General features: G+C 32.7%; 1 protein-coding gene across 2 annotated transcripts; it reads right to left on the bottom strand.

Annotated features, from left to right (window-relative positions):
* Positions 1–1405: 1405 nt before the first annotated feature.
* LOC132735275 (A-kinase anchor protein 10, mitochondrial-like) lies at positions 1406–25168 on the bottom strand. Of its 2 annotated transcripts, XM_060722212.1 has the most exons (14): positions 25006–25168; positions 18741–18842; positions 17759–17824; positions 16241–16975; positions 15459–15557; positions 13446–13530; positions 12332–12455; positions 9809–9942; positions 8595–8739; positions 7432–7543; positions 6941–7136; positions 5876–6014; positions 4981–5129; positions 1406–3473 (listed from the first exon to the last, which is right to left on the bottom strand). In XM_060722212.1, exons 1-13 carry the CDS (start codon positions 25028–25030, stop codon positions 5025–5027), a joined length of 2067 nt encoding a protein of 688 aa, XP_060578195.1. In that variant the 5' UTR covers positions 25031–25168; the 3' UTR covers positions 1406–3473; positions 4981–5024. The 2 variants fall into 2 exon arrangements, with proteins under 2 accessions (XP_060578195.1, XP_060578196.1); XM_060722213.1 differs by lacking the exon at positions 25006–25168 and having other exon boundaries at positions 17746–17824; positions 18741–18783.
* Between the last annotated feature and the right edge of the window lie 1414 nt (positions 25169–26582).

Below are 26582 nucleotides of genomic sequence, written 5' to 3'. Positions count from 1 at the left end.
GGAGGAAGACCTCGGGTTGCCCTTCCACGCATTATTTCTGGCATGAACAGGCACCTGAGTTAACATCACGTCTATCTTGATAAACATAATGTATGCCAACAACAACAAAGAAGGTTAGATGCTAATAAGAAAAAAAAAAAGCTACAGTTTCTCCTATGTTGCTCTTTTTTCAGCTCCTTAAATTGTTTAATTTTTTCTTATTAGCATCTACTACATATGTCTTATAAAACTGAAAAAAATAGCACATAATTGCTATAAGCATGATAGGAGTTACGCAGAGAAAAATAAGGAAATCTAGGTTATAGTAAGTAGGAGTAAAATATAACAGCCAATTGTTAACAAAAGTATAAATGGAGGAGTAAAATATGCCAGCTAATTATCTACCAGCAGGATATTACGTCACACACTCTGTTCCCAGTACAGTTATATACCGCATTGGGTTAAATTATGCAACATACAAAACACTTTCCAATGACAAAATGAACACAAATAATTTATATTGCAACAATGAAAGAAAGCACTATCAACTAAATATATGAAATAAAAGCTTGATAAAAATTAAACATTGATGGAAACATCAGTTTCCCATATTTCAATATCAGTATAGTAATTAATCACACACTTTTAGTGGATCTTTCATCAATAAACCACCTCATGCCATCATGAATTAAATGCAGTAATTGGTTTTTATCAATACCCTTACAAAACAAAAATTGTAAAACAGAAAATGCCCTGCTTTAAATTTCAGTTAGTTGAGACTATTCAAGGTTTGTTTATGCAAGACTTTTATTTTACATTGAAATGATAAATTATTGGAATAATAAAACAAGAGCACCGAATGCAGTGTTAACGCTTGTCTGTTAAATGGGGTATAACTCCAAAAAATATACCTTTTAGAATTATCACCCTTGTCTTACAATGGCACCTTGTCATGTCAAGGAAGTTTTCGAAGTTTCATGTTGATAGCTTCAAAAATGTTTGAAAAAAATGGGCTATATTAAATTTTTTGCATGACAACAATAACACAGCGATCATAACAGCTTGACTTTTTCTTTGAAACAGACAAGCTAAAAATCACATCAAACTAGAATTGAGAGGCAACAACAAAAGAAGCTACATTCAGCTACAAAACAGCACTATAAATGGAATAATAATGACTTGGTCCACACTTTAATATTTTAATGAGCATTTTTATGAAGTAACTTATAAGCTTTTGTATCAAAATGGGAGGGGGGGGGTGGCTCTACGATTGTGACCCAGTTGTTATGGTTATGTTAATCCACTATCAATGATGATGGTTTGACTTGAATATGGAATAAATTTTTTACAACATCTGTTTCTTTTGATCATCATCATCACTTTTTTTTAAAAGGAATGTTTGATTTGATTTACAAGTTATACCTAGATAAAGAAAATGCCATGTCAAATCACAATTACAGAAACAAGTTGGTCATCACATAAATTTGAGTATGTTTGATTTGGTTGATTGGTTTTACCGGCACCCCAATTTTATCATATATTATTTTGGTCATATCTCAGGGTCACTCTGCCTAGCCAGCTTTCCTGGGCAGGGTTTTTTTCCCAACATTTTGGGAACATGACCCATACCCATGGAATTGGGAATTTAATTTCAGCGATGTTTTATTAAAAATTGAAAGAAAAATGCATGACTTAAATTTTGCAGAGATTAAATAAATGCAAAGAATCAATGTCTAGGATGGCATCTTTAAACATTTAAGCACCATAACAGTGAAGAAGCCCTTCTTTTCAATGAGTTTAGAATGTGTTATTCAATTTTTTAATTTTATAATTTTCAATTGGGAATATTTTTCCGTTGATTGGGAAAATAATATGCTATTTTCAATTGGGAATATGACCAAATATCGGCTATAGAATAAGCCCCAATAAAATCCAGTAATTACCAATTAACCGCAAGTGTTTAAATTACTAATCCCATATGATTTCTTAATTAGGGATAATTGACCATCGGACTCAATGCCGGAGATTTACTGCCATAGAAGAATCCAACTAGCAACCCCGGGATAAGGATCCAACTAGCAACCCTGGGATTCCAAATCTGATGCTTAATCCCCATTCAGCTAACCTGGCCACGGAGTTTTACAACTGTTTGTCTGAGTTCTGTCTCAAATCTCAGGATTTTCATTGGTCAGAGAATATTTTGTAGCAGTTTTCGACCAATCAAATCTTGAGATCTGAGTTAGAGTCTTGAGAAATTCTTCATAACCTCGGACCCTGCTGGAGGACTTATTTGAGTATATAATGTGAAAACATTGCATGTTGTCCACACAATTGTGCTAAAAATAAGTGTAAATTTAACAATAACAAAAACTGTTTACATATATCTATCAACAAAAACTACTGAATTAAATAACACAAAATTCCAATAATACAAAAAAAAAAACCAATTTACTTAAAAATTTGTGTAATAGACTTCAATTAATATAGGATAATAGAATTGAATTAAAGAACTTAAGCAAATAGAGCTATTTATGTTTAAAAAAATACTGTAATGAACATGGACAGAGAAAATATATCTATAAAATCATGAAAAAATTAAGAACGCATGTTATATTTGTATTCAATTTAAATCTTTGATTTTTAAGACACTAATTTCAAATTTTATCAAACAAACAAGTGACGGGTAACTGTCAAAAACTAATTTTTTCCGCTAAAATTTATATAAGTGGAAATATCAACAAAGGGCCATTAGTTTGCAAAAACAATTAAATCACAAAGTCTTGAAGGTTTACATTGAGGCACTTTAAGAAAATTATTCTGCAAAAGTTTGGATAAACATTTTTAAAAGTTAAAATTCAGCACAGAAGAGTTTGCTTACAAAATTTATATCGCCAGTTTTGCATAGTAAAACCGGATAAAATTGCTACAAATAACTCCCATATTTCTCAATTTCTTCTACAAGAATTACGAGGCAAACACATAGTCGGATGACAAAGACAAATAATTTAGGCATAACAATTATTTTTCCCTAATTGATTACTAATAAGTTCTACAAAAATAAGGCATAATTAATAACAAGCAATTCTTTTTTGTTTGTAACAAAATTCTACAAATCTGTCTAATATTTACCACACTTAATCTTTTAAATGGAAATGTATCTCTCAATCTTGACATTATCATTTATCATTTTCTGGGGGAAATTTAAAGTATGCAATTAACTAAAATATGGAACAGTGCAGACCATGATCAAACAGCACATATTTGCCAGCTAATCTTGGTCTGCACTGGTTGCATGGGGTTAATTTAGCTGCCACTAGCAGGCTAACGTCTAAACAGAGTAACTTTGGCACCATGATGAAGCTCTTAAAAAAAATATGCAAAAAAAGTTTAAAATATATATTTTATAATACAGTAAATGTATAAACATATAGAAAAATATTTCTTTTTTAACTACTTGACTACTGTAATCTCTTCTCTCCACCACTGTACCACTTCTGAAATATAAAATTAATTTGTTTTGTACAAATGGAGATAAGTAATAGAGAGAGCATCGAAACATGAGGCTATCTGATTTGAAGGAGGGGCTTAGCCCCCGCCCCCCACCCAGTATTAATCAGATTGCCAAGTGTTTTGATGTTCTTTATCATAGCCAAACATAAAAACACATTCCCTGTTGTCACAATATGAAACCCTGGAGAAAAGTAACCAATGAACAAGCATCTAAATATGATATTTCTGTCGCTTTTCCTTTCTCTGCCATCACAATTTAAATTAGTAAACACCATCAAAATTGAGCCAATCAATGGGCATGCTCTGGAGTGCGGGTAACTAATACCTGCACTCCAGTTAACACACGGTGCATGTATATGTATACGATTTAACTCGGACACATTTTTAACAGAAAGGTCCCGAAACTATGATACAATTATTGATAAATTCATGTATTTATTTATACATGTTTATTAAAACAACATGCCTCCAGATCCATGCTAGTGTTCATGAATTAACAAAAAGAGTAATTTACATATTGCAAACAGCACTGTCAATCCACGTAAATAAACAAATATATGTCGGAATATGCAAAAAAAATGCATCATTGCCTTAGTAACGCAGTAGAAATATGGTGATAAGAATGCAAAATCAGTTATTCATTGCATGTATCATGTAAATTATTACTTGAATTGTATACATAATATTAAAATTTATTTTTCTTAAGGTTGATTTTCTTTAATATTTTTGCTTGGCTGGAAGCATGTAGCTTTAAAGCTTGATTATTTAACAAGTTTTTGCAACTTTTACAAGTTTAAATCACTTTCAAGTCTGCTTCCTGCAACTTGTTTGTTTTATTGGGTCTTACGTCACACCTACACAGTATAGGTCATATGGCGACGTTCCAGTTTTACTGGTGGAGGAAGGCCTCAAGTGCCCTTCCATGCTTCCTGGAACTAACCATAACTGGTGAAATATGAGGAAAAGAAAGACAATCCATACTTCACATACAGAATGATCCTGTCTAATGTTACTAATGCAATGTCATTATTTCAATGTAAATTATAATGCATATTTGTTATGTCACTTTTCATTGGATAATTGGGATGTTTATACAGTTTTATATACACAGCTGCTGTCAATTTTCTCACTGAAATCTCACTTTTTTCTCAGGAAAGGAAGTTTGCAGTATTATTATAAATTTGTTATAAATATACTTGACAGGTTATATTACCATATATAAATGGTTGTTAATATAACCATCAGTTGTTTAAATAGGGCCATATAACCTGTCAAAAAAATTTATAACCAATAATATACACGTATAATAAAGTATATAATAAAAAGTCAGTGCTACAATACTTGTATATTTTATTTGGTTCTCGGTTATGATTGAATGTGTAGTTTTTTTTAGCTCTTATAAGCATGCTTTGCTAAATCCACACTTCAATTCAAGAATTATAATTACCCAATCACATTCACAATGTAACCATGGTAACACAGTATACTGACCTATCACAGACTAGAGTTGATGAACCAATGTATTATTGCTGAAATCAAGTATCATCTTTGCTTTTCTTTATTGCACCGACAGCTTGCGTTACTGATGTCACATCTTTTAAAATCATTTCTGCCACCTTCCTTGCCATCTCCTCTTGTTCCTGCAAATATACAATAAATTAGTTGAGTTTTAAAACAAACTGACCCTGTAAAGGTCATAAAGTGATTTATCCAGTTTCACAGGCTGGAATAACACCTCCGGTGCCAAGCTGTCTATTATTGCAAGAGCAGGTATACAAGTAGAACCATTAACTTTTTGTTTACTGGCTTGACCATTTCTTCACAAGAAAGAATCCAAGTCCATGGAAGAATTTGAATCCATATTGATAAATGCAAATGATTTTGAAGTAGATAACCTTATACAAACAACAAATACTGAAATAGCTGTTTGAGGCACAGCGCCTTCTACATTCTCAGTTCTGGTTAATAAACTGCTCTTTTAATGGCCAATTTGATGTTTTGCTATTTCAGTTACCAGTAACCTTGACCTTTTCACCTGGCAGGCAGACGTCATCAAGGCGCATCTACATATCAATGTAATCAATACTTCAATGTAATACCTTGGTAAATATTGAAATTACCATGAATGAAAACTTAACCAAATTGGTCAACTATATAGATTAACTGAAAAGGTTAACCGAAAAATATAACCAATGCCTACAAGTTGGTCATGACAATATTATCTGGTGAAACGAACTTGTACTTTCATTTGAATTGGATCTGCTCATTTACTTCACAGACAAAATCAACAACTTTTCCCGAAAAATAATGAATAGTTTTGTCTAGATTCATAATTGAACCCGTCTAATTAAGATATTTAGCATAGTAAGAGTAAAGTTAGATTTACCTTCTCCTTTTCTTTTTTACTTTTGAAGAATTTCGAACTGGACGAAGATTTCTTCCTATTTAATGATGTCAAATCTGGATCAGGATCGAACCTGGATACAAACTGACCAAGATCATCTATCTGACCTAAACTCATTCTTCTGTGAACAAAAGAAAAGAAAAATAAAGTAAAATTTTAGAACTATGATAAATTCAAAGGAAAATAATACAAAGTAATAGAATGAAATTTTTATTTTTGAAATATAATTAGCACAGTAATGATACAATTATTCCAAATTACATTTCTAGCCATACAGGTTCAATTTTTTTTTTAAGATATACTTTACTATTTCAAATGTCTACTCAATAAATCATATTAAGAGTAAAACAATTGATGTTAACTGGTGGTTTTTCAAATTAATAAATAGGTTAGTTCATCTGTTATCAATGCATATATTTACACAGGTCTACGAAAGGTTATAAAGGAAGCCTCTTGCTAGTTCTGGATGAATGTATGGCACAACAATAAATCTGAGGTTCTTTTAATTGCATGAAACTATCAAGCAATGATATAATTACCATTTGACAGACCAATTTTATATTTAATGCAAGTAATATAAAGAAATGTAATTGTACTATATGGTTTTATATTATATTGAAACATTGTAACATGATGTAAAGAATAGATACAATAGTTACTACAGTAATTATGGAAAACTGTAATGTCTTACAATGGTTAATGTAAAGTGTACTGAGAACAATTCTAACGGGCTTCACACAATTTGCCTACCAAACTGATAGGGCGGTCAAGTGCATTATTACACAATATATGCACAGCACAAAAATGAATGCTTAGACGCCATATGACATCAAATATGACATCAAATATGACGTCAATAAACCAAATGACATCAAGAAAATTACTTCTATGCTCAATGTAGTTCAGTATATTTTTATCAATTCTCTTTTTTATTAGCATATAAGAATGGAATAAGTCCTGTTTAATTTCATAGCAGTTAATCAGTTATTGCACTAAGGTAACATAATATATTCATATATCTGTATGTAAGATCATCAAAATATTTACCCGGCTTCAGGTCTTTCCCAGAGTTTATCAGGATTAAGAAAGCCTGGATCAAGGGTCATATTTTTCATGTTTTCATCAAGCTTGTGAAGCTGAACATTGCGGCTGTTTCCTGTGGCCAGCAGGGTGTTTCTGGACCTGACACTCTCACTACCTACACTGTGTGTCCCTACACTATGTTCTGATGAGGTTTCACTACCTAAAACAATAATGTCAACTTGTATAACCCAAACTATTTGTAATCTTTAATAACTAAAACTGTGACAAAGAGATTTTTCAATTTTGAAAATAATGATATTACAAATCAAGGTCTTAATGAAGCTTTTGTTCGGCTGAACGTTACATCCAAGAATGAAGACTCTAGCTTATATAAAATTAAGATGTTATGTCCAAGACCTGCAGACAGACAGATAAATAGACACAACAAAATCAACACCCCAACAAACTAAAGAAAAGACAGAAGCTGGTACATGTCATATAGTATTAGGACATACCTCTTCGTTTTCGTTGACCGATCGGGAAATCTTGTGCAGTTTGTACCGCTGAGACCAGCTCAGATAGGTACTTATAATACACATCACTTGTCAGGTAATGCTGTAAATGACGCTGAAATTTAACATGATAAAAAATGTATCGTTAAAGTGACATTAAGTTCATATTTTCATTAAAAAATTTCAAGTTAAGCTCGACTGACTACATATTTCAAACAATTGACTCTTAAAATGGTGATTGATCAACAGTTGATATTGAAAAATGTTTAAGATAAAATATAAATACACCTAAAAGATTAAAAGACTGCCCCACTGAAAAAGACTGTACATTGAACATTACAATTCTAATGGATATTTCTAAGAATTTCCTTAGGCTAAGAGAGTTATTTATCCTTCATGCGGGGTAAATTATCAAATTAGCAGGAGTTATGGCAAAATGATTACATATTCTGACTTTCATCTGTTTACTCACTATATACCCTTGGACGGGCATAATGTCACTTTGTTTGGTCTTTATACCATACTATGCTAGACATCTTCAATGAACTTGTCTATCTTTCATTGGTTACAAATCCATTCATTTAAAGGAAACTTTTATAATTGTACACCAACACAGTATAGTTCATATGGCAACTTTCCAGCTTTACTGGTAGAGGAAGACCTCAGGTGCCCTTACATGCATTATTTAAGGCACAAACTGGCTCCTGAGTAGAACCACCGACGGTCCTTAAATTTTTAAGACCAACAAAATAAGAAAGAGTGCAGACCATGATCATAAAGCATAGAGGTGCCCACTTGATCTTGATCTGGTCAGCACTGATTGCAAGGGTAGAATCAGCTGCTGCAAGCAGGCAAAGGAGTAAAATATTATTGCTATAATGCATCAATGTTCACATTATTTTTTCATTGATAATTCAGATATCAATATTCTACTTAAATAAAAAGTTCCTCATAACAGTCTTCCTGCCTGTCCATTTATTCTATGGCATATTATTTCATAACCTTTAATCACATGTTAATAAATGAAAAGTTCATCATGGTGAATGTCATACCATACTTAGAAAGATGCTCAACATACACTAGATAAAGTGTTTGGACAACAAGAAAATATTGAGTTTCAAGTATATCATGGCATATAATAGATGTGCTAGACCAGTAGCTCTTACCCTTTGTATAGTGTGTAGAACAATTTTTCTGGGTTTTGAGAAACAATCTGGTAACGGTCCACCTTCTCTACAAATATTACCTTCTATCTCAAACCTTATAGTATCAGGAAAACCAAGAGGTGAAGCAGCTTGTAAGGAAAAATATCTGAAAATAAAAACATTCAAGATTTACAAAGACATCTAGAGCAAAACAACAACCTATACTTAACAATTAACACTCAATCTGCTGATATATTTTTTGCATTGTTTTGAATTTAAAGGGACATCACTGAGGTTTATTGACATGACGGGACTGAAAATACTTTTCAAATATTAATGTTGCATTTGATGTAGGTCTAGACCAATAACTTGTATGCAACTTGTATGCAAAATATCTGACCATTCGCACCTTGGGTTTTTCCACAAATGATTATATTCATTGTGAAAAATGACCAAATGTTGAAAAGTGTTGCAAAGCTTTGCACTCATATTGGGCTAAAAAGAGGACAAGCATATGAATTTTCAATCTATTATTTTCAATCTATTTTTGAGTATTTTTCTGAATAACTTTTGTATATTTAGAATTTTAAGGCCAATGGACCCCATGAAAATGAAAATTTTGAAAATGTATTTAGAAGTATAATATTGTGAAATGAACAAAAGAAGTAATTTACATACTCCAAACAGCACTTGCAGTCCATGTAAATTACCAGAAAAAGGTCAAAATATGCAAAAAATAGCTCTTACTACATTGTTCATGAGGTAGAAATATGGTGATAGATATTGCAAAATCAGTTATTAATCACATATAACACGTAAGTTATTACATGAATCTTTTAACTTCTCTTAAAATCCTAGTACATTTTTTTCATGTTAGATTTTCTTGAAACATTTTGGCTCATTGGTAAGCATCTGTAGGATTTCAATATCAAAATATAAACATGCAGTGTTAATGCCCATCTGTTAATTAATTTTTACACGAAGTAAAAAGGGACATAACTATAAAAATACAGCTTACAGGATAATGCCCCTTGTCTTAAAACTTCAGCTTGTGGTAATAAGCAAGTACTCAAAAGTTTACTGTTGATACCTTTTTAAAATGTTTGAATAATGGAATACTTTAAAGTTAAAATAACAGAATGACAACATACTTATAACACAATTACAATATACTTATTATTATATAACCATTAAAATATCACCATGACACTAAAAATATCACCAAGACAACATACTTATCATAAAGCACCATGGCATCATCTTGAGCTTGCAGACCATCATAATTACTTTGGGAGATCAATAAATGTTCAAAATTATCTGCAGCTATAACAAACTGTAGTAGATGACTAAGCCCTTCCTGTTCCATGTACTGAAATGATAAATTAACAAACTGGTGTAAATGTACAAAAGAGTGGTTGGGAGATTTCATCTTTTTGAATTCCCAATTTCATATTCTCGAAATCACAATTTTAACATACAGAATTCACTATTTCAACTTTATGAATTCACAATTTCAACTTCATGAATTAAAGATTTCAACTACCCAAATTCAACTTTGCCTGATTTCAGCTTTGAAGTTGAACCTGAAATCGTGAATTCACAAAACTGTGATCATGAAGTTCAAAACGTGAATTCATTAAGTTGAATGTTGAAAACGTGAATTCTTGAAGTTGAAATAGTGAATTCATGAAGTTGAAATTGTGAATTCTGAATGTTGACATCGTGAATTCTTGAAGTTGAAATAGTGAATTCTTGAAGTTGAAATAGTAAATTCATGAAGAAGGACCAGAGAATTTACATAAGAAGTTGAAATGTTGCCACTGATAAATTAACACTCTAGTCTAGCAGATGAGCAACATATATATCTAAAATGAAATGTTTTCATTTTGAAATAACAACTAAATTACATAGGGACAGAATGCTATGTAGTGTAAATCTTGGATTAGACATCAAATAAATTTAAACTTCCGATTTTTTTTCTGTGAAAATCCTCTGTATCTACTCAAACATTCATAAAAATAACAAGAGGGCCATGATGGCCCTGAGGTCGCTCACCTGTATATACCCCCCCCCCCCCCCCCAACGTTGCAGGGCCAATTTTAGACCAAGGGCTTTTATTTGCACAAACTTGGTAGACACCCATAAGAAGATGTTTCATGCTAAACATCTAAGCTCTAGCTCATTGGGCTTTTTAAAAGAAGATTTTTTTTTAAGTTTTTACTATACACATATAGTTAAAAACAATGACACCCCTGGGGCCGGGCCAGTTTTGACCCCAGGGCTTTTATTCGAACAAACTTTGTAGACACTAACTAGAAGATGTTTCATGCTTGATATCTAAACTCTAGCTATTTGGGTTTTTTCAAAGAAGATTTCAAGTTTTTGCTATACACATATAAGGAAAAGCAATGATCCCCGGGGCGGGGCCAATTTTGACCCCAGGTTTTTTATTTGAACAAACTTTGTAGACACTCACTAAAAGATGTTTCATGCTTAATATCTTAACTCTAGCTATTTGGGTTTTTTCAAAGAAGATTTTTTAAGTTTTTGCTATACACATATAAGGAAAATCAATGACCCCCAGGGCGAGCCAATTTTGACCCTAGGGCTTTTATTTGAACAAACTTGGTAGACACCTATTAGAACATGTTTGATGCTAAATATCTTAGCCATAGCTCTTTGAGTTCTTTAAAAGAAATTTTTTTAAGTTTTTACTATATGCATATAGGGAAAATCAATGACCCCCTGGGGCAGGGCCAATTTTGACCCCAGGGCTTTTATTTGAACAAACTTGGTAGACACTTATTAGAACATGTTTCATGCTAAATATCTTAGCTCTAACTCTTTGGGTTCTTTAAAAGAAGATTTTTAAGTTTTTACTATATGCATATAGGGAAAATCAATGACCCCCTGGGGCAGGGCCAATTTTGACCCCAGGGCTTTTATTTGAACAAACTTGGTAGACACCTATTAGAACAGGTTTGATGCTCAATATCTTAGCCATAGCTCTTTGAGTTCTTTAAAAAGAAAATTTTTTAAGTTTTTACTATATGCATAATTATAGGGAAAATCAATGACCCCCCGGGGCGGGACCAATTTTGACCCCAGGGCTTTCATTTGAACAAACTTGGTAGACACCCATTAGAACATGTTTCATGCTAAATATCTTAGCTCTAGCTCTTTGGGTTCTTTAAAAGAAGATTTTTAAAGTTTTTACTATATGCATATAGGGAAAATCAATGACCCCCTGGGGCGGGGCCAATTTTGACCCCAGGGCTTTTATTTGAACAAACTTGGTAGACACTCACTAGAACATGTTTCATGCCAAATATCTAAGCTCTAGCTCTTATGGTTGTTTAAAAGAAGATATTTAAAGTTTTTTTCTTTCGGTTGCCATGGCAACCAGAGTTCTGCATGGAATTAAATTCTTTGAACAATTTTTAAAGGTGACCACCAAAGGAACATTCCTGTGAAGTTTGGATGAAATTGGCTTAGTGGTTTATGAGGAGATGTCATTTAAAGTAAAAGTTTACGGACAGACGGACGGACGACGGACGGACCACGGACGAAAAGCGATCACAAAAGCTCACCCTGTCACTTTGTGACAGGTGAGCTAAAAAGCAAAACATAGTACTGGTTCTTCAAATCTTCAAAATTCAAACTATGATTTTATAAACTACAGATTGCGAATATATATCTTTATACACTTATAATATTTAGCATAGTAAGGGTTTATATAAATGGAAAATTCTTCTTACCTCCATAAAGTAGAACAAAGCAGTATCATTGTAGAGTATATCAGTTAAATGTAGTTTACCACCAGTTAAAACTTCTACCTGATATTTACAATGGTATACACTGGCAGCAAATCCTTCAAAATATCTGCAAAAAATTACAAATTTAAAAATAGAAAGTTATAAAGATATTCTCTTATATAAAATATGGCAATGGCATCACTATGGAAGTTATAGCCTCAATATTGGCAGATATATATCACCAGTATAGAGCCAGGCCAGCCATCATATCCCTGCCATCCATGATATGCAATATATTGTCTGCAAATAAACACTTATACTGATATAACTTTAAGGTATATAACAATTAAACATCAACACACTTCTAAATATAGACATCATAGATGATGTACATATATATGATTGCCTATATCATAACCTTTTCAGTGGCGGGGTTAAACAAATCCAAACACACACAATCTGTGTTGTTTGGCCAAAACAAATGGGAGAGGTACGGTCCAGAAGGCGACTTTCAGAGTCAGCTTCCTGGAAACTAACCAGTACTGGTGTTACATGAGGAAACAAGGTTGTGACCTGAGTAGGACTTGAACCCCATGATCCCTGGATTGAATGGCAGACACCTTAACCACTAGGCCACTGCTCATCCATTTCTTACCATATTTTAACAAAATATTTTATGAAATTGACTTCCTCATTTCACTTCCATAAACTAAAGATAGAGAAATTTATTTTCAGATTTTTTAAATTGTCAGTGCTCATTAGACCTATGCACAGGGGGCCCACACAGTGTTTGGATGGTATATACTGCTTGATGGTGACCTTAAAATGAGATTTTAGTCATAACCTTATAATATGTATATAAGTCTATATTTATATACATATTATAAGGTTATGACTAAAATCTCATTTTAAGGTCACTATCAAGCAGTATATACCATCCAAACACTATGTGGCCCCCTGTGGATCTATGTAAACATTTCAAATTTTATATTTTCAGGCCTTTTTATCTCAATGATGTACATTTAAGGATGTTAATTATAGTTCAAACATAGCGTCCATACTAGCAAAAAGTGATGTATCATTTCTAAATATATGCCCATATGTAAAGTTTAAATACCTCTGTTCTATTTGGTTTACAGCAAAATTTTGGCAGTCAACAAAACATTCTGGATCAACCTGGCCATCTTCTCTACATATCTTTCCTGAAATCATATCACAGCAACTGTTAAACAATAAATATTCTCAAAATATATGTATAAATACAATATTATATAATATTATAATAATAATAATATATTAATAATACAATACATATTCTCAAATTATAAATTCTGATGTTAACCATAATTCTGCTTATGCCCCAGAAATGCTTTTATTTTTACTTCTAAAAAGCTTTTTATTCTTGGTGTACATTTGTAGTTTTCAAAAAGATACTTATTGGCAAATTACCTAACCTTACTTTTTGTTCTTTTGCTTTTTGGTAATTAGTCTAGTTTCATATTTTATACAGAAGTCAAAACACTACTTTGTTTACATTTCGCTACTTTTATGACAAATAATTTCACATTTAATGCTACTTTCATCAGGTAGCAAGCATCTTTCATGCTCTAAAACCATTATTTAAATCTTGTAAAACTCAGGTTTGCCTTTACTAAAGAAGTAACAAGAGCTGTCCGTAAGACAGCGCGCTCGACTTTTTTATTGCTTGCCAATAAAAAAAGTTTTTGCAGTAAAAGGCAATACAAGAATCTCTGTATTTTTAAAGTGAACAATGGCCATGAGCATTAAGATATTTAGTGAAGAATTATTTTACTGAATTGTGTGATACCCTTGAACACTGCAGCAAAGTTTGAAATGTTTAAGTCAAAAGAGGGCTGGTTTGGGAATCATGATTGTAAACAAGTATTCCAACTTTCAAATTAATATCTCAAACAGTTCAGTCAAAAAGTGGACTGGTACTAAAAACTTAACCAAGATTGTAAGTCGATAAAAGGCCTTAATTTTTAAAACAAATCCTTGACAGAGTTACCTTCTCTTGCGTACAGATGGGGGTAATGATGTGAAATAGCATTAAAAGTTTCAAAGCAATATCTCAAAGGGTTAAGGCAATAAGTGGATTTTACCCATATTCAATGTATTTTCTAAGTCAAAAAGGGGCATAATTCTGTCAAAAACCTTGACAGAGTTATGTCCTCTTGTCTGTTGATGAAGGTCGTGATGGTAAACAAGTATGGTCAGTTTCAAAGCAATACCTCCAATGGTTTTGAAATAAAGTGAGGTGGTACAAAAAACTTAACCAAGCTCAATACACTTTCTAAGTCAAAAAAGGGCCATAATTCTGTCAAAAACCTTGACAGAGTTATGTACTCTTGTCTGTAGATGGAGGTTATGATGGTGAACAAGTATGGTAAGTTTCAAAGCCATACTTGTAATACTTCTGAAATAAAGTGGGGTGGTACGAAAAACTTAACCAAGGTGTGACGCCAACGCCGACGCCGACGCCGGGGCGAGTAGGATAGCTCCCCTTTTCATAGAAAAGTCGAGCTAAAAATTTGTTTGTTTTTGAGGCATAATATAGCCTTTAATTTTTTTTAATACCAGCAACTTCAATGAAAATACAAATACAGGTGTTACTGTTATTATAAAGAAAGAAATCTTTTGGGAATAATACCACACAATTTGTCAGTAATTGCATAAACATTTCTTGAATTGTGAATATTTTTACTTTTCTAAAAACCTTTTTTCTCAATGTTTGAAATATTTTGGCTCACCTGGAGGCATGCACTTTTAAGTTTCAAGAAAATACATACTGTACATGTACCTTCAATGGTAGATGAGATAATGTAGTTGCATGCTAAACTTACCCAAAGTGTTACTCCAGTTAAAGCATGGGTAACTAGGATTATTGATATCCTAAATATTCTTCGAATAGTAAGGCAAATTCTCAGTTTTAGCACTATTTTTGGAGGAAAAAAAATCTAGCTATTTCAGGTCTATCTACCAGTCCAATACATGTATAAAGAAAAGAAAACAAAACACGGATTAACAAAAGACAGTTCCAAATTAAAACCACAACATGTCTATAACACCAATGTAGTAAAGAAAGAGGTGGTAATTATAAATAACTTACTTATTGTATCATTCCTGAGATCATCCGTTATTCCGATAGGATGAGTTGCTTCCTGAGCGAGATATTTTGTAAATATTCGTACAGCATCCTGCTCTACACCTGGAAAAATTCATGACATACAATTCTACATATAATATCTTACTATGAAGATTTGTTTGTTGGTTTACTGCACACCAACACAGTATAGATCATATGGTGCTGAAACATGTAAGATGACTTTAGCTGAAAATCTTGTGTGTTTCCAACTTCAAAGCAACACAAAAGGGTCATGAAGCTGAGAGATGCACAGACTCCATTTGTTCAGTTCTTACGATCAAGCAGGTATAAACAGCGGCTGCAATTCTTATGCCTCAACCCCTCAGCGTCAAGGGACTTCTATGACAAGCTCTATTTACATTGTCAAGCAATACTATTTAAGTCTTGTATTTGATACATTTTTCAGGTTTTCACTGCATTGTATTTATAATAAATGAAAGTCTACACAAGCAGTCAATAAAGTCAAACATTCTACATTAAGCTTGTGGGAAGATAATACACAAGAGGGCCATGATGGCCCTTATACAACGTATTGCTCACCTGATAATGAACCCTTAATCCCATTTTAGTTGTAAAATGTAAGAATCAGTGAAATAAGCGATATTTTTCTACTTTGAGATCATGATTTCTGCAAGCATCTAGAGGTACTGCTCCAACACTGTATTGAGTTAAATTACAATTTTTTACATACACATAATCATCTACCTTGCTTAAGTTCAATTTGTACTAAAATATCATATACTCACTTTTCTTTAATTTATCTGCCAAGTTACCACTGGTAGAAATATTAGATTTTGCACTAGATTGACTATCACACGCCCCTTGGCTGGTTGGACTGGGGGAGGTTATATCTCTGTAGGATATTGCACTATCGGTGGTCTTATCAGCAGTCGAACTATCACAGGGTTCTAAAGGAAGAGTTAATTTATTCTTTTCTTCTCCGTGTTTACACTTTTCCCGTACTCGTGAATCACAATCTTTTAATTTTCCTTCTGTATCGTCACTAACATCACTTGGAATAACATTCTCTGTTAAATCACTGGTATCATCGTTAAACTGTTTTGCTTTGACTCCATCTGTATCTGTGTACTCTGTTGTTTTTGTTTGTTTTAAATTTGAATTTAATGCACTTGAAGACGGTCCTTCAGCCTCAGGGTCAATCATATCTAGACTGGCTCCTGAGACCGGACTGGTTATATCTTTATTTATAGACTGTGTCAATGATTCCGATGATAAATTTTTCTTAGCTTTAATTAACGAGCTTTTACTGACTGATTGCAAAGAATGAGTCCTGATCCGGGTCCATGTGGAAGCTTGAAAACTTTCAGCATCCAGCCAAAATCTGAGTATTGCAGATGCTTTACAGGAGTCCATGTATTGAATGAAATAGGCAATAGCTTCGTGATCCTTCAATACTTCCATCAAGCTCTTGGATAACCTAGATTTTTTAGCATATTCATCCTGTGGTTGTTGACTCACACCTAAAATAAAATAGTCTTTATAATTACATAAATTTTTGGTGAATACATAAAGGACTTTTCTGTCTGGTTTTTTATTCATTTATCTATGGGGTATTTAATATTGCAGTACAATACAAAATATTTACTGATCTTGGCTAATGAAAGTGATGATCATGCAGATCTTTTTAGGAAATTGATATCTTTCCCCTGATTTTCTTGTACTGTGTACTTGAACAGTTCAACCTTGGGCCTTTTAATGTCAGTTAAACCAAATTCATGAAAAAAAAAATTGAAAGAAGCCAAGTTTTGGTCTATCTTTTAGATATCAAATCTCCATAATTTCTGTTAGCACTTATCATCTTTATATATATCTTTATACCTTCTTTTTCTTATATTTACCAAAATGGTGTCCATAAATTTCAAAAAGCAAAAAAAAATTTATTCACAAAAACAACCAATTTGGTCAAGAGTTAAGGGGGGATATTTAAATCTACAGGCTGAAAATAAAATCAATCTTAACAGCATTTCAACTGATGATAAGGATCGACAATCTGTTAATAATGAAAACCCTGTCATCCTGTTTTGTCAAGTATCTTACCAAACAATTATTTATGATACAGGGTTTTCATTATTAACAGATATCATCGGTTGAAATGCTGTTAGAATCGGTTGTATTTTTAGCCTGAAGATTTAAACATCCCCCCTTGACCAAATTGGTTGCTTCATTGGCATATCCATTGTCTCAGATAAAAATGAAAACCCTGTGATATAACTTTGATATATAAACATACAGCATTCACTAACCTAGATCCCCTGGAAAAAACTCGTCATCTTCAAGAAGTAGTCCTGCTGGTCTTGTTGCGTTGAAAGCTATAATTTAGAAAGATTAAGTTTCAGAAAAAAGTATACAAACAAATTTTTTATTGTCAAAAAAAAATTCAACTTCTAAACATGTCTACACATAAGTTGTAAAAGTCATACATATAACAAATCCAATTAAGCAAAATAACAATAATAAATTATGCTATCTCAAGTAAATAAACAAAATAATGCCAAATAAAAAATAATGTCAAGAATTATTTCCTGACGTTATCCCAATATAAACTACTTTTATCATATGAAATTGTCTGGTACCAATGTTTTTTATCATCATTCTCAATTCCTGTAATAAGATCTTACAAGGATTTTTTTTTGGGCTCATTTTATAGCTGATAATCGGTCATATTCCCAGTTGAAAAGTATATTTTCCAAATCCAAAGGAAAAAATTCCCAACTGGAAGTTACAAAATGAAAATATTGAATAACAAATTCTAAAACCTTTGAAAATAAAGGCTTCTTCACTATTTTAGTGCTTAAAAGTTTGAAAATGCCATCCTAAACAGGCAATCATTTCATAAATCCAAAATTTCAGTCATACATTTTTTACCAATTTTTAACAAAACATCACTGAAATTCCCAACTCAATGGGTATGGGTCATGTTCCCAAAATCCTAGAAATAGATCTTAATATATCAAAGTCAATATTAACAAAGTCTGACAGAGACTGCTAATCTTGCTTTCATCTTCACATAAATATTATTGATTAGTTCCTTAAAAAGAATTTCTAATGTAGCTTTATAAAAAAATTCTCTAGTTTTTATGCAGTCTTAGTGCCTTGTTATAAACAGCAAGGATCTGTATGCTGAATATAGCCCATATCAATGGTGAGTCATCATGGCTGCTAGCATTTTAGTTATAAAGCTAGTAAAAGAATAAACAAATGAAAATATAGAGATATATATTATACCAGGTTGTCCATTTCTGTTGTCCTGTCCAATGTTACCAATGTGAGGAAGTTGTGGGACAGAGTTTTTCTTTACAGGGACTGTTTTCTCCTTTTTCTTTTTTTCTATAAAAATAAATTAAAACATGTATTACTCTTTTATCTTGAACTTACAATGGTGGATTGTAAAAATAAACAGTCAAAAGATTACGTAGAAACTGTGCTACTTTATTTATTGAAACAAACAATTTTTAATCAAACTCAAATTTTTAAATTTGTATCAGTGATATAAATGTTTCTGGCATCAAAAACACCATATACATGTACAAGACTAGCAACTGCAGATTCACTAAAATATATTGCCATTAAAACAACAAAATGTTTAAAGTAAAGAATGTAAGGAGTTTATCACTGTATATGATAAGTCTTGGAGGTGATGAAAGTAACAAAAACTGTTTATCATGCATTAACCAGCTTGAATATAACTTTTTGTGGCACTTCCAAATTTTTTGCTTTGTATCGTCATGGACAGTGAATAAAGTACAAAATGTATATGAGGAGCATTGCCTGTATAAGTTTGCCTTTCAAATAAAGTGAGAGGAAGTGTAGTAATTAGTGTAGTGATTATAGGCACTATTAAATGTCCACTGTATTTTCAAAAAACATTTACTGCTGTCTCCCTATTTAATTACAAGAACTGTTAAAGCAAGGTTGGCAAAAATGCAGGTTTTATGAGTATTGCCCAGCTCAATCTTGTCATCAGTATTACCAGGATGACTTACATATATGAGCCGCGTCATGACAAAACCAACATAATGGGTTTTCGACCAGCACAGATCCAAACCAGCTTGAGGATTCGCGCAGTCTGATCAGGATACATGCTGTCTGCTATCAGTTTCTCTACTTGCAATAGGGTTGGTAAGCGAACAGCATGGATCCTGATCAGACTGCGGGGATGCGCAGGCTGGTCGAGATCCATGCTGGTCACAAACCCATTATGTTGATTTTGTCGTGATGCGGCTCATATGTGTCATCATTTTTAAGTCCATAAAGTTTGGGTGTGGAATTTAGACATAACCACGGCACATTTTCTTTTGTTTTCAGGTTTTTAGCACCCATGGCTGTGTAGTGAAGTAAAGGCCACTTCCAACATCCTTGCTGTTGGGTTAACCCTTAACCAACATTGTTGAGTGTCCACAATATTCCAATATCCTATCAAATCAATCTTTCTATGAACTAAATAGTTCTGGCTTTCCAAATTGTATAAGCCACTTTTTAACATTATTTCTTTCATCTGATGTGGCATTAAAGTTTTGGATCAGACCCATTATGAAACCTTTCCTGAATAAGACATACGAGTTAATCATTCTGATTTATTGTACATGTATATCTTAGATATACATATTTGTACCAAAAGTTAAATTTTGGTGACATACTAAAACATATCTTTTACCACTCAACTAGCTATGGCAAATGATTGGCATTGATTAATTTATCACTAGACCTTAATTATAATTACAGTTGTTAAATCAATTAATCACTATCCCACAACCATAGTCTTTTCATAATGATTGGATTAAAATACCAGAAAAAGGCGTTAAAGAATATTTATAGATACTTTTCTTGACAGATAAACATATCAAATTAAAACAGTTTAACATAACATAAAATGAGCCGCGTCATGACAAAACCAACATAATGGTTTTGCGACCAGCATGGATCCAGACCAGCCTGAGCATCCGCACAGTCTGATCAGGATCCTTGCTGTTCGCTGTCAGTTTCTCCACTTGTAATAGTTGATAAGCGAACAGCATGGATCCTGATCAGACTGCGCGGATGCGCAGGCTGGTCTGGATCCATGCTGGTCGCAAACCCATTATGTTGGTTTTGTCATGACACGGCTCAAATATATATATATATATAACATTTTAAGCAGGATCTCCATGAATATTTTTGTTGCACATATCACCTATGACATTCATTTAAATAGTTTTCATTAAGAAATCTGTGATGTTTAGATCTTGATTTACTTTCAACAACTTGATTGCATATTATATCTTAACACAGGTTAAAACTGTTTCCTTCATCATCTGATATAATGATCATAGCCAGCTTGAGGAGCTGGCCAGATGGGCCTGCTCGCAAAGCAATCTTTACGGTAACATAGAGTACTTGCTAGAAAGTGATGGTTTTGAAAACTTTCGTCGGAAGTACTGAACTGACACATCGCAACTTTTCGAATTACAAGATAACGATAAAAGCTAAGGAATTCTGATTAAAAACAGATGCATAGACTGGTGTCCTGCACACTTTTATAGGAACCATAAAAGAAGAAAGAACCAGAATAAAGGGAAGCAGTGTATAAAATACTGAATGACAGTTTTAAAACAGAAAATGTAAAATAAAAATGAACAATTAACCAAACAAGAGCTGTCGGTAGGACAGCAACGCTCGACTATTCTTAGTGCTTGATAGTAAAAACAAAATGCTTGATGCAGTTACCTCCTCCAGTTTACAGGTTGGGGTGATGATGGTGAACAAATGTGCAAAGTTTCAAAGCCATATGTCCATGGACTTTGAAAATATTTGAGGTATTACAGAAACTTTAAGGTAAATTCTAAGTGGAAAAAGGGGCATAATTCTGTCAAAATGCTTGATAGAGTTACCTCCTCATGTCTACAGGTTGGGGTCATGATGGTGAACAAGTGTGCAAAGTTTCAAAGCCAAATATTTGTGGACTTTGAAAATATTTGAGGTATTACAAAAACTTTAACGTAAATTCTAAGTCGAAAAAGGGGCATAATTCTGTCAAAATGCTTGATACAGTTCCCTCCTCCTGTCTACAGGTTGGGGTCATGATGGTGAACAAGTGTGCAAAGTTTCAAAGCCATTAGTCAATGGACTTGGAAAATATTTGAACTATAACAAAAACTTTAACGTAAATTCTAAGTCGAAAAAGGGGCATAATTCTGTCAAAAACTTTGATAGAGTTACCTCCTCCTGTCTACAGGTTGGGGTCATGATGGTGAACAAGTGTGCAAAGTTTCAAAGCCATATGTCAATGGACTTTGAAAATATTTGAACTATTACAAAAACTTTAACATAAGTGGTTACGCCGACGCCGACGCAGATGCCGACACTGACGCTCGGGTGACTACAATAGCTCTACTTATTCTTATCGAATAGTCGAGCTAAAAAGTAGATCTAAATCAAGCTCGCTTTGAGGCTTTGCCTCTTTCATATTATTACTTCCAAAAAAATGTTGCCTGCACTATTTTCTATGCTTTTGATCATGTTATAGCGAGCTCGAAGAGCTGGCCCAAAGGGCCTGATGGCAAAGCGAGCTATACGGTAACACACAGGCCTTTCCCCAGGTGCTTTTAGCGCCGCGCTCCCGATGTGTCTTAATTTCCAAATCAATCTCACCGTTGTGCCATAAAAGTCACCATGGCGCTTGATTTTTCTGATCCCTATCTCAATAAACACAGCAGTCGTCAATCAGCACATTTGATAATGGATTAGCAGGTTGTTTAAAGGGTGCAATTAATAAATTATTAATTGCATGCATTGCACCATATAAACAACCTGTTGTATTCATGTGTGGAAGTCCGTTGGTCCTCGGTCCTGGCTGAATAAAAATTATGAAGTCCGAGATAAAATTTGTTAAGGTCAGTCCTCATGTTCGAATAAAATTTCAAGAAGCTTAAAATATCAATGATCTGTTTGATAATAAGCTCCCAGTGACAAAAAGCATTTTGTTAAAGAATCTGTCAGTTTCATGGGCGATGATCAGCAAGGTAGTCAGACTTTTCTCTCCCTTTCCAGTTCCTCCCCTGACGTTTCCTCCCTGACGGTTCTCTCCCTATTTTGGGGGAGAACCGTCTGCATATTTGCAAATAAGCAGACAGTTCCTCCCAATTTTTATTTTAAACTAATACATTATTATTGAAGCATTTAGATGTTAAATAAATGGGTAAAGTTTTTATAAATTGATAAAAAATAGATTTTTTTATTGAAGCATTTAGATGTTTAATAACTAAGTAAGTTTATTATCAATAATTAAATTGATATAAATTAGAAAAAAAATTTTTATTAGATCATAAGTACGATACATTTTAATGTGTTTAGTCATTGAAAATAATTAATGAATAATTTTCTTGATTATTAGATATTAATTATTGTTTTTTTTTGTTTTGTTTTTTGATAAATAATAAAATTTAAAAGAAAAAATGATTAATGAATTTAAATGCTAAATATCATACTTTTGTATAATGAAGAAAAAATTAGTTCAATACACACATGTGTTAAGATTGCTGACAGAGATAATTGATGTGTTTATTTAAGATAAAATGCACTAAACACATCCTTTTAATAATCTTCAATAAGAAATATTATTAGATTAAGTCAAAAACTAAAATGATATCTTATAAAAAAAATGGGGGAGAACTGTCTGCATATTTCAAATTTGGGAGAGAACTGTCAGGGGAGGAAACGGTTTGGGGGAGAACCGTCAGGGGGAGGAAGTGGTAAGGGAGAGAATAGTCTGTCATTCATCAGCAACGGTAAATTTTGCCGTAAATTACAAATTTTAAAATTTTGTTTTACGATGCCTCTTGAAATATTTGATGACTAACAATCTTGAAATAATAAAAAAATATTAAATCTAATATAATCAAAACCAACAACAACTAGAATTGTGAATGTTTTTGCAGGAAACAGACAAATTTTCATTTGTCACATATTTTCGCGATGTCGGTTTTTTATAATTTAAAAAAAGTAACCAAAATAAAGCTATGTTTTGTTAAAATGTGTGTAATAACACTTAAAATGTAGTTTATTGATTAAAATTACTTAAGGTATTGTTAACATTACTTTAGATGGAGATATTTGCCAGTATCAATACTTGTGGTTGGGGGGGGGGAGTGAATCAGGAAGAAAACAGCATAATGGTCTGATGATGTAGGGTATTAAAATGATAATTAAGATATTTTCAATCACTTCTTGCTGATACAGTGTTTCCCATTTGCTAAATATTACCATTTTCCTAAATAAGCTTTTTTATCAGTTCAAACTTGACTCCTTAAGTCTTTGCTCTGTTTATTCATCATATTTACATCAACTGCATATACAATGTATATAAATACAACAAAAATGGCATAATATATTCAACATGATTTGGGACTTTTATTTTGAAAATCCAAGTGAGGTTCCTGTTTATTTCAATGGGTCAGCATCTTGTTTTGTTTCTACATTGATGTTTACACTACTTTAAAGAGAGACAATCAGTTTTAAACAGTGAAGAGTGACTGTGAAGATAAACAGTTAATATATATATTGTTTATAAAATGATTTTTTTTCTTTGTGTTGTTTTCTTAATTTCATGATAATAATGTGATAAATTGTTAGATTTATCTGATATCTTTTTTGCTTATGAAGACTCTTAAATACAGTAGATTTTGATGTAGCAAACATAAAAACCTCGAACGTGGGACGGGGTCCTACCCCCTCCCACACCCACTTGCCCCTGTGCCTGCAAATATTCCTGGGGAAAGGCCTGACGCGAGTACCTCCTACATAGTGATGGTTTTGAAAACTTTCCTCCGAAGTACTGAATTAACACATTGCAACTTTTCGAATAACAAGATAACAATAAATGCAGGTTTTCTGATTGAAAACGGAAGCGTAGACTGGTGTCCTGCGCACTTATATTGGAACCATATAGGACTGGAACCAGAATAAACGGAAGCAGTGTATAAAATACCTAATGACAATTTTAAAACGGAAAATGTAAAATAAAAATGAACAATTATTTTAAACTTTTTCACGATAAAAGTAAATCGAGCTTGCTTTGAGGCTTTGCCTTTTACCAGGTATGTATATTACGTACCTGCTTTTTCATATTAAATTAATAACAATAAAATTTCTTTGTAAATAAAAAAAAAAGAAAATAACAATCTTTTTGGAAGAAGTCAGAACTATCAGCATATTTCGAGTTTGGGGGAGGGCTGTCAGGGAAAGAAAAGATTTGGGGGAGAACAGTCAGGGTGTTGAACTGGTAAGGGGGTGAAATTATTCAAAAGGATATGCTCTCAAATGATCTTGCATGTGCACACTTGGGGATAAATGACAGGTAAGATCTATCATTAAAAAATGACCATTTTATTCAAAATAACATTTCAAATCAGGGTTTTTCAAAAATTTGAAAGGCCCTGTTCAAAAATGCACTGCTGCAAACAGTGCAGTGCTGACTGGATACGCCTACCTCACTGACTGCAAAATATTTACTTACCAGAGTGTCTCCGAAAAAAAGACATATTTGCGGCAACAGTTTGCTTTGATTTCACTACTCAATACATTATTTTATCAAACTTTACTTTTATGTGAGTCTATTCATCAAATATTTCGTGACTTTTGAAAAGATATCAAACCGGAAGTAAAAACTTGTAATTGTGTTACCGTAAGAAACAACATGACGTGAATTTTACTTTTAGGTTTCAGGCCGATAAATTGAATGCATTGACATAGCACCGGATGACTGCTTTTAGGGTTACAGTAATCTCATTAATCTAGGAAGCCGAAGACGAATCTAACTTCTGGCGGGATTTGTACTCCGGATTATGTGTCATGCGATTAACCCTTACATACGCCGATATTAAAAAGAGTTTTCGTGAATAAAAAAGATCATTTATAAATAAATTAATATAAGTAGCAACATTTATTTAAATCAGGAACAAAATGTGTTTTGTCCCCGATTTAAACATATTTTATTGCTCTTTAAATGTAAACATGTAGAGCTATTGATTAAGTTATAAAAAAATAACTAAAAAAAAAAAAGCGTTGAGACGTTGAGATAGTTATATACTTTCAAATCTACCCAAAGACTTATTAAATATTTGTATTTCGTCAAAAATAAATAGAATTGTCCTAGAAAAAGCTATTCTTTTCCAAACAAAGGTGTTGTGTTTTTCCACCTATATAATGGATAGAAACCGAGTTTCGCGGAAAAGCTGCACTCTCTTCGTTATATATTCAGGACATTTAAAAAAAAGTGGATGTTTGAAGTTTTCAGGCATCAACATGTCACATTGAAGGTTCCATGATAATCACCGTATGAACACATATACGGATGTTTTTAAATTAAAAATTTTGCCATTATATCTTCAGCTTAGGCCGATGCAAGGGGTATGTAACTTGCACTTTCCAGCTCAACCAAATCGGGCCTGTAGCATTTTCAAATTTCAATGTTGTCGTTTTTGGGCATTCTTTACAGGGATTCCGTTTTTCTGTATTTAAGTACTTGATGTACAGTGTAATCTCGTAAATGATCTTTAAATAAAAGTCTGAAAAAGAAACTGCAAGTAGCTCAAAACAAAGTCATAAGGTTTATAAAAGATTACCACCCAAGAACTAGTTTAACTCCTTCTGATTTTACAGATGTTAACATGTTAAATATTGAAAACAGAGTTAAACAACTGAGACTTAATCATATGCATAAGATTTTTTATAATACGTGTCCAACTTATATGAAAACAAATTTTGTTCGGATGTCTGATATACACAACTACAACACTAGATCAAATAAGTTTAATTTTTCAATTCCTCTTTGTAATAAGACATGTAATAGCACCTTTTTCTATAATGGTATTAAAGATTGGAATAGTTTGCCAGATGATGTAAAATGTATATCAAATCCAACTTTATATAAAAATTCTGTTAAAAGCCATCTTGCTTCAATATGGGCTGCGCAACATCAAAGTGACTTTTTATATTACTAATTAAGTGGCGACATAGGTTCGCCAAACTTTATTGTTTTTTAGTTATCTTATTTTTTCCTGTGCCTTTCTTTCTGTGATAATGCAAAACTAC

The sequence above is a fragment of the Ruditapes philippinarum genome, unplaced genomic scaffold (assembly GCF_026571515.1).
Source record: "Ruditapes philippinarum isolate M1 unplaced genomic scaffold, ASM2657151v2 ctg2268_1_1_1_1, whole genome shotgun sequence".
Lineage (NCBI taxonomy): Eukaryota > Metazoa > Mollusca > Bivalvia > Venerida > Veneridae > Ruditapes > Ruditapes philippinarum.
This window is presented reverse-complemented; position numbering and strand designations above follow the sequence as displayed.

Excerpts from the sequence above, each read along its gene's own strand:
- LOC132735275 (XM_060722212.1), bottom strand. The coding sequence starts at position 25,030 with ATGTCTTTTTTTCGGAGACACTCTG. Across the intron at positions 12,456-13,445 it reads GTAAACCAAATAGAACAGAG|ATATTTTGAAGGATTTGCTG; the intron begins GTATTTAAACTT and ends AATTTTTTGCAG. Across the intron at positions 7,137-7,431 it reads CGGTCAACGAAAACGAAGAG|GTAGTGAAACCTCATCAGAA; the intron begins GTATGTCCTAAT and ends TTATTGTTTTAG.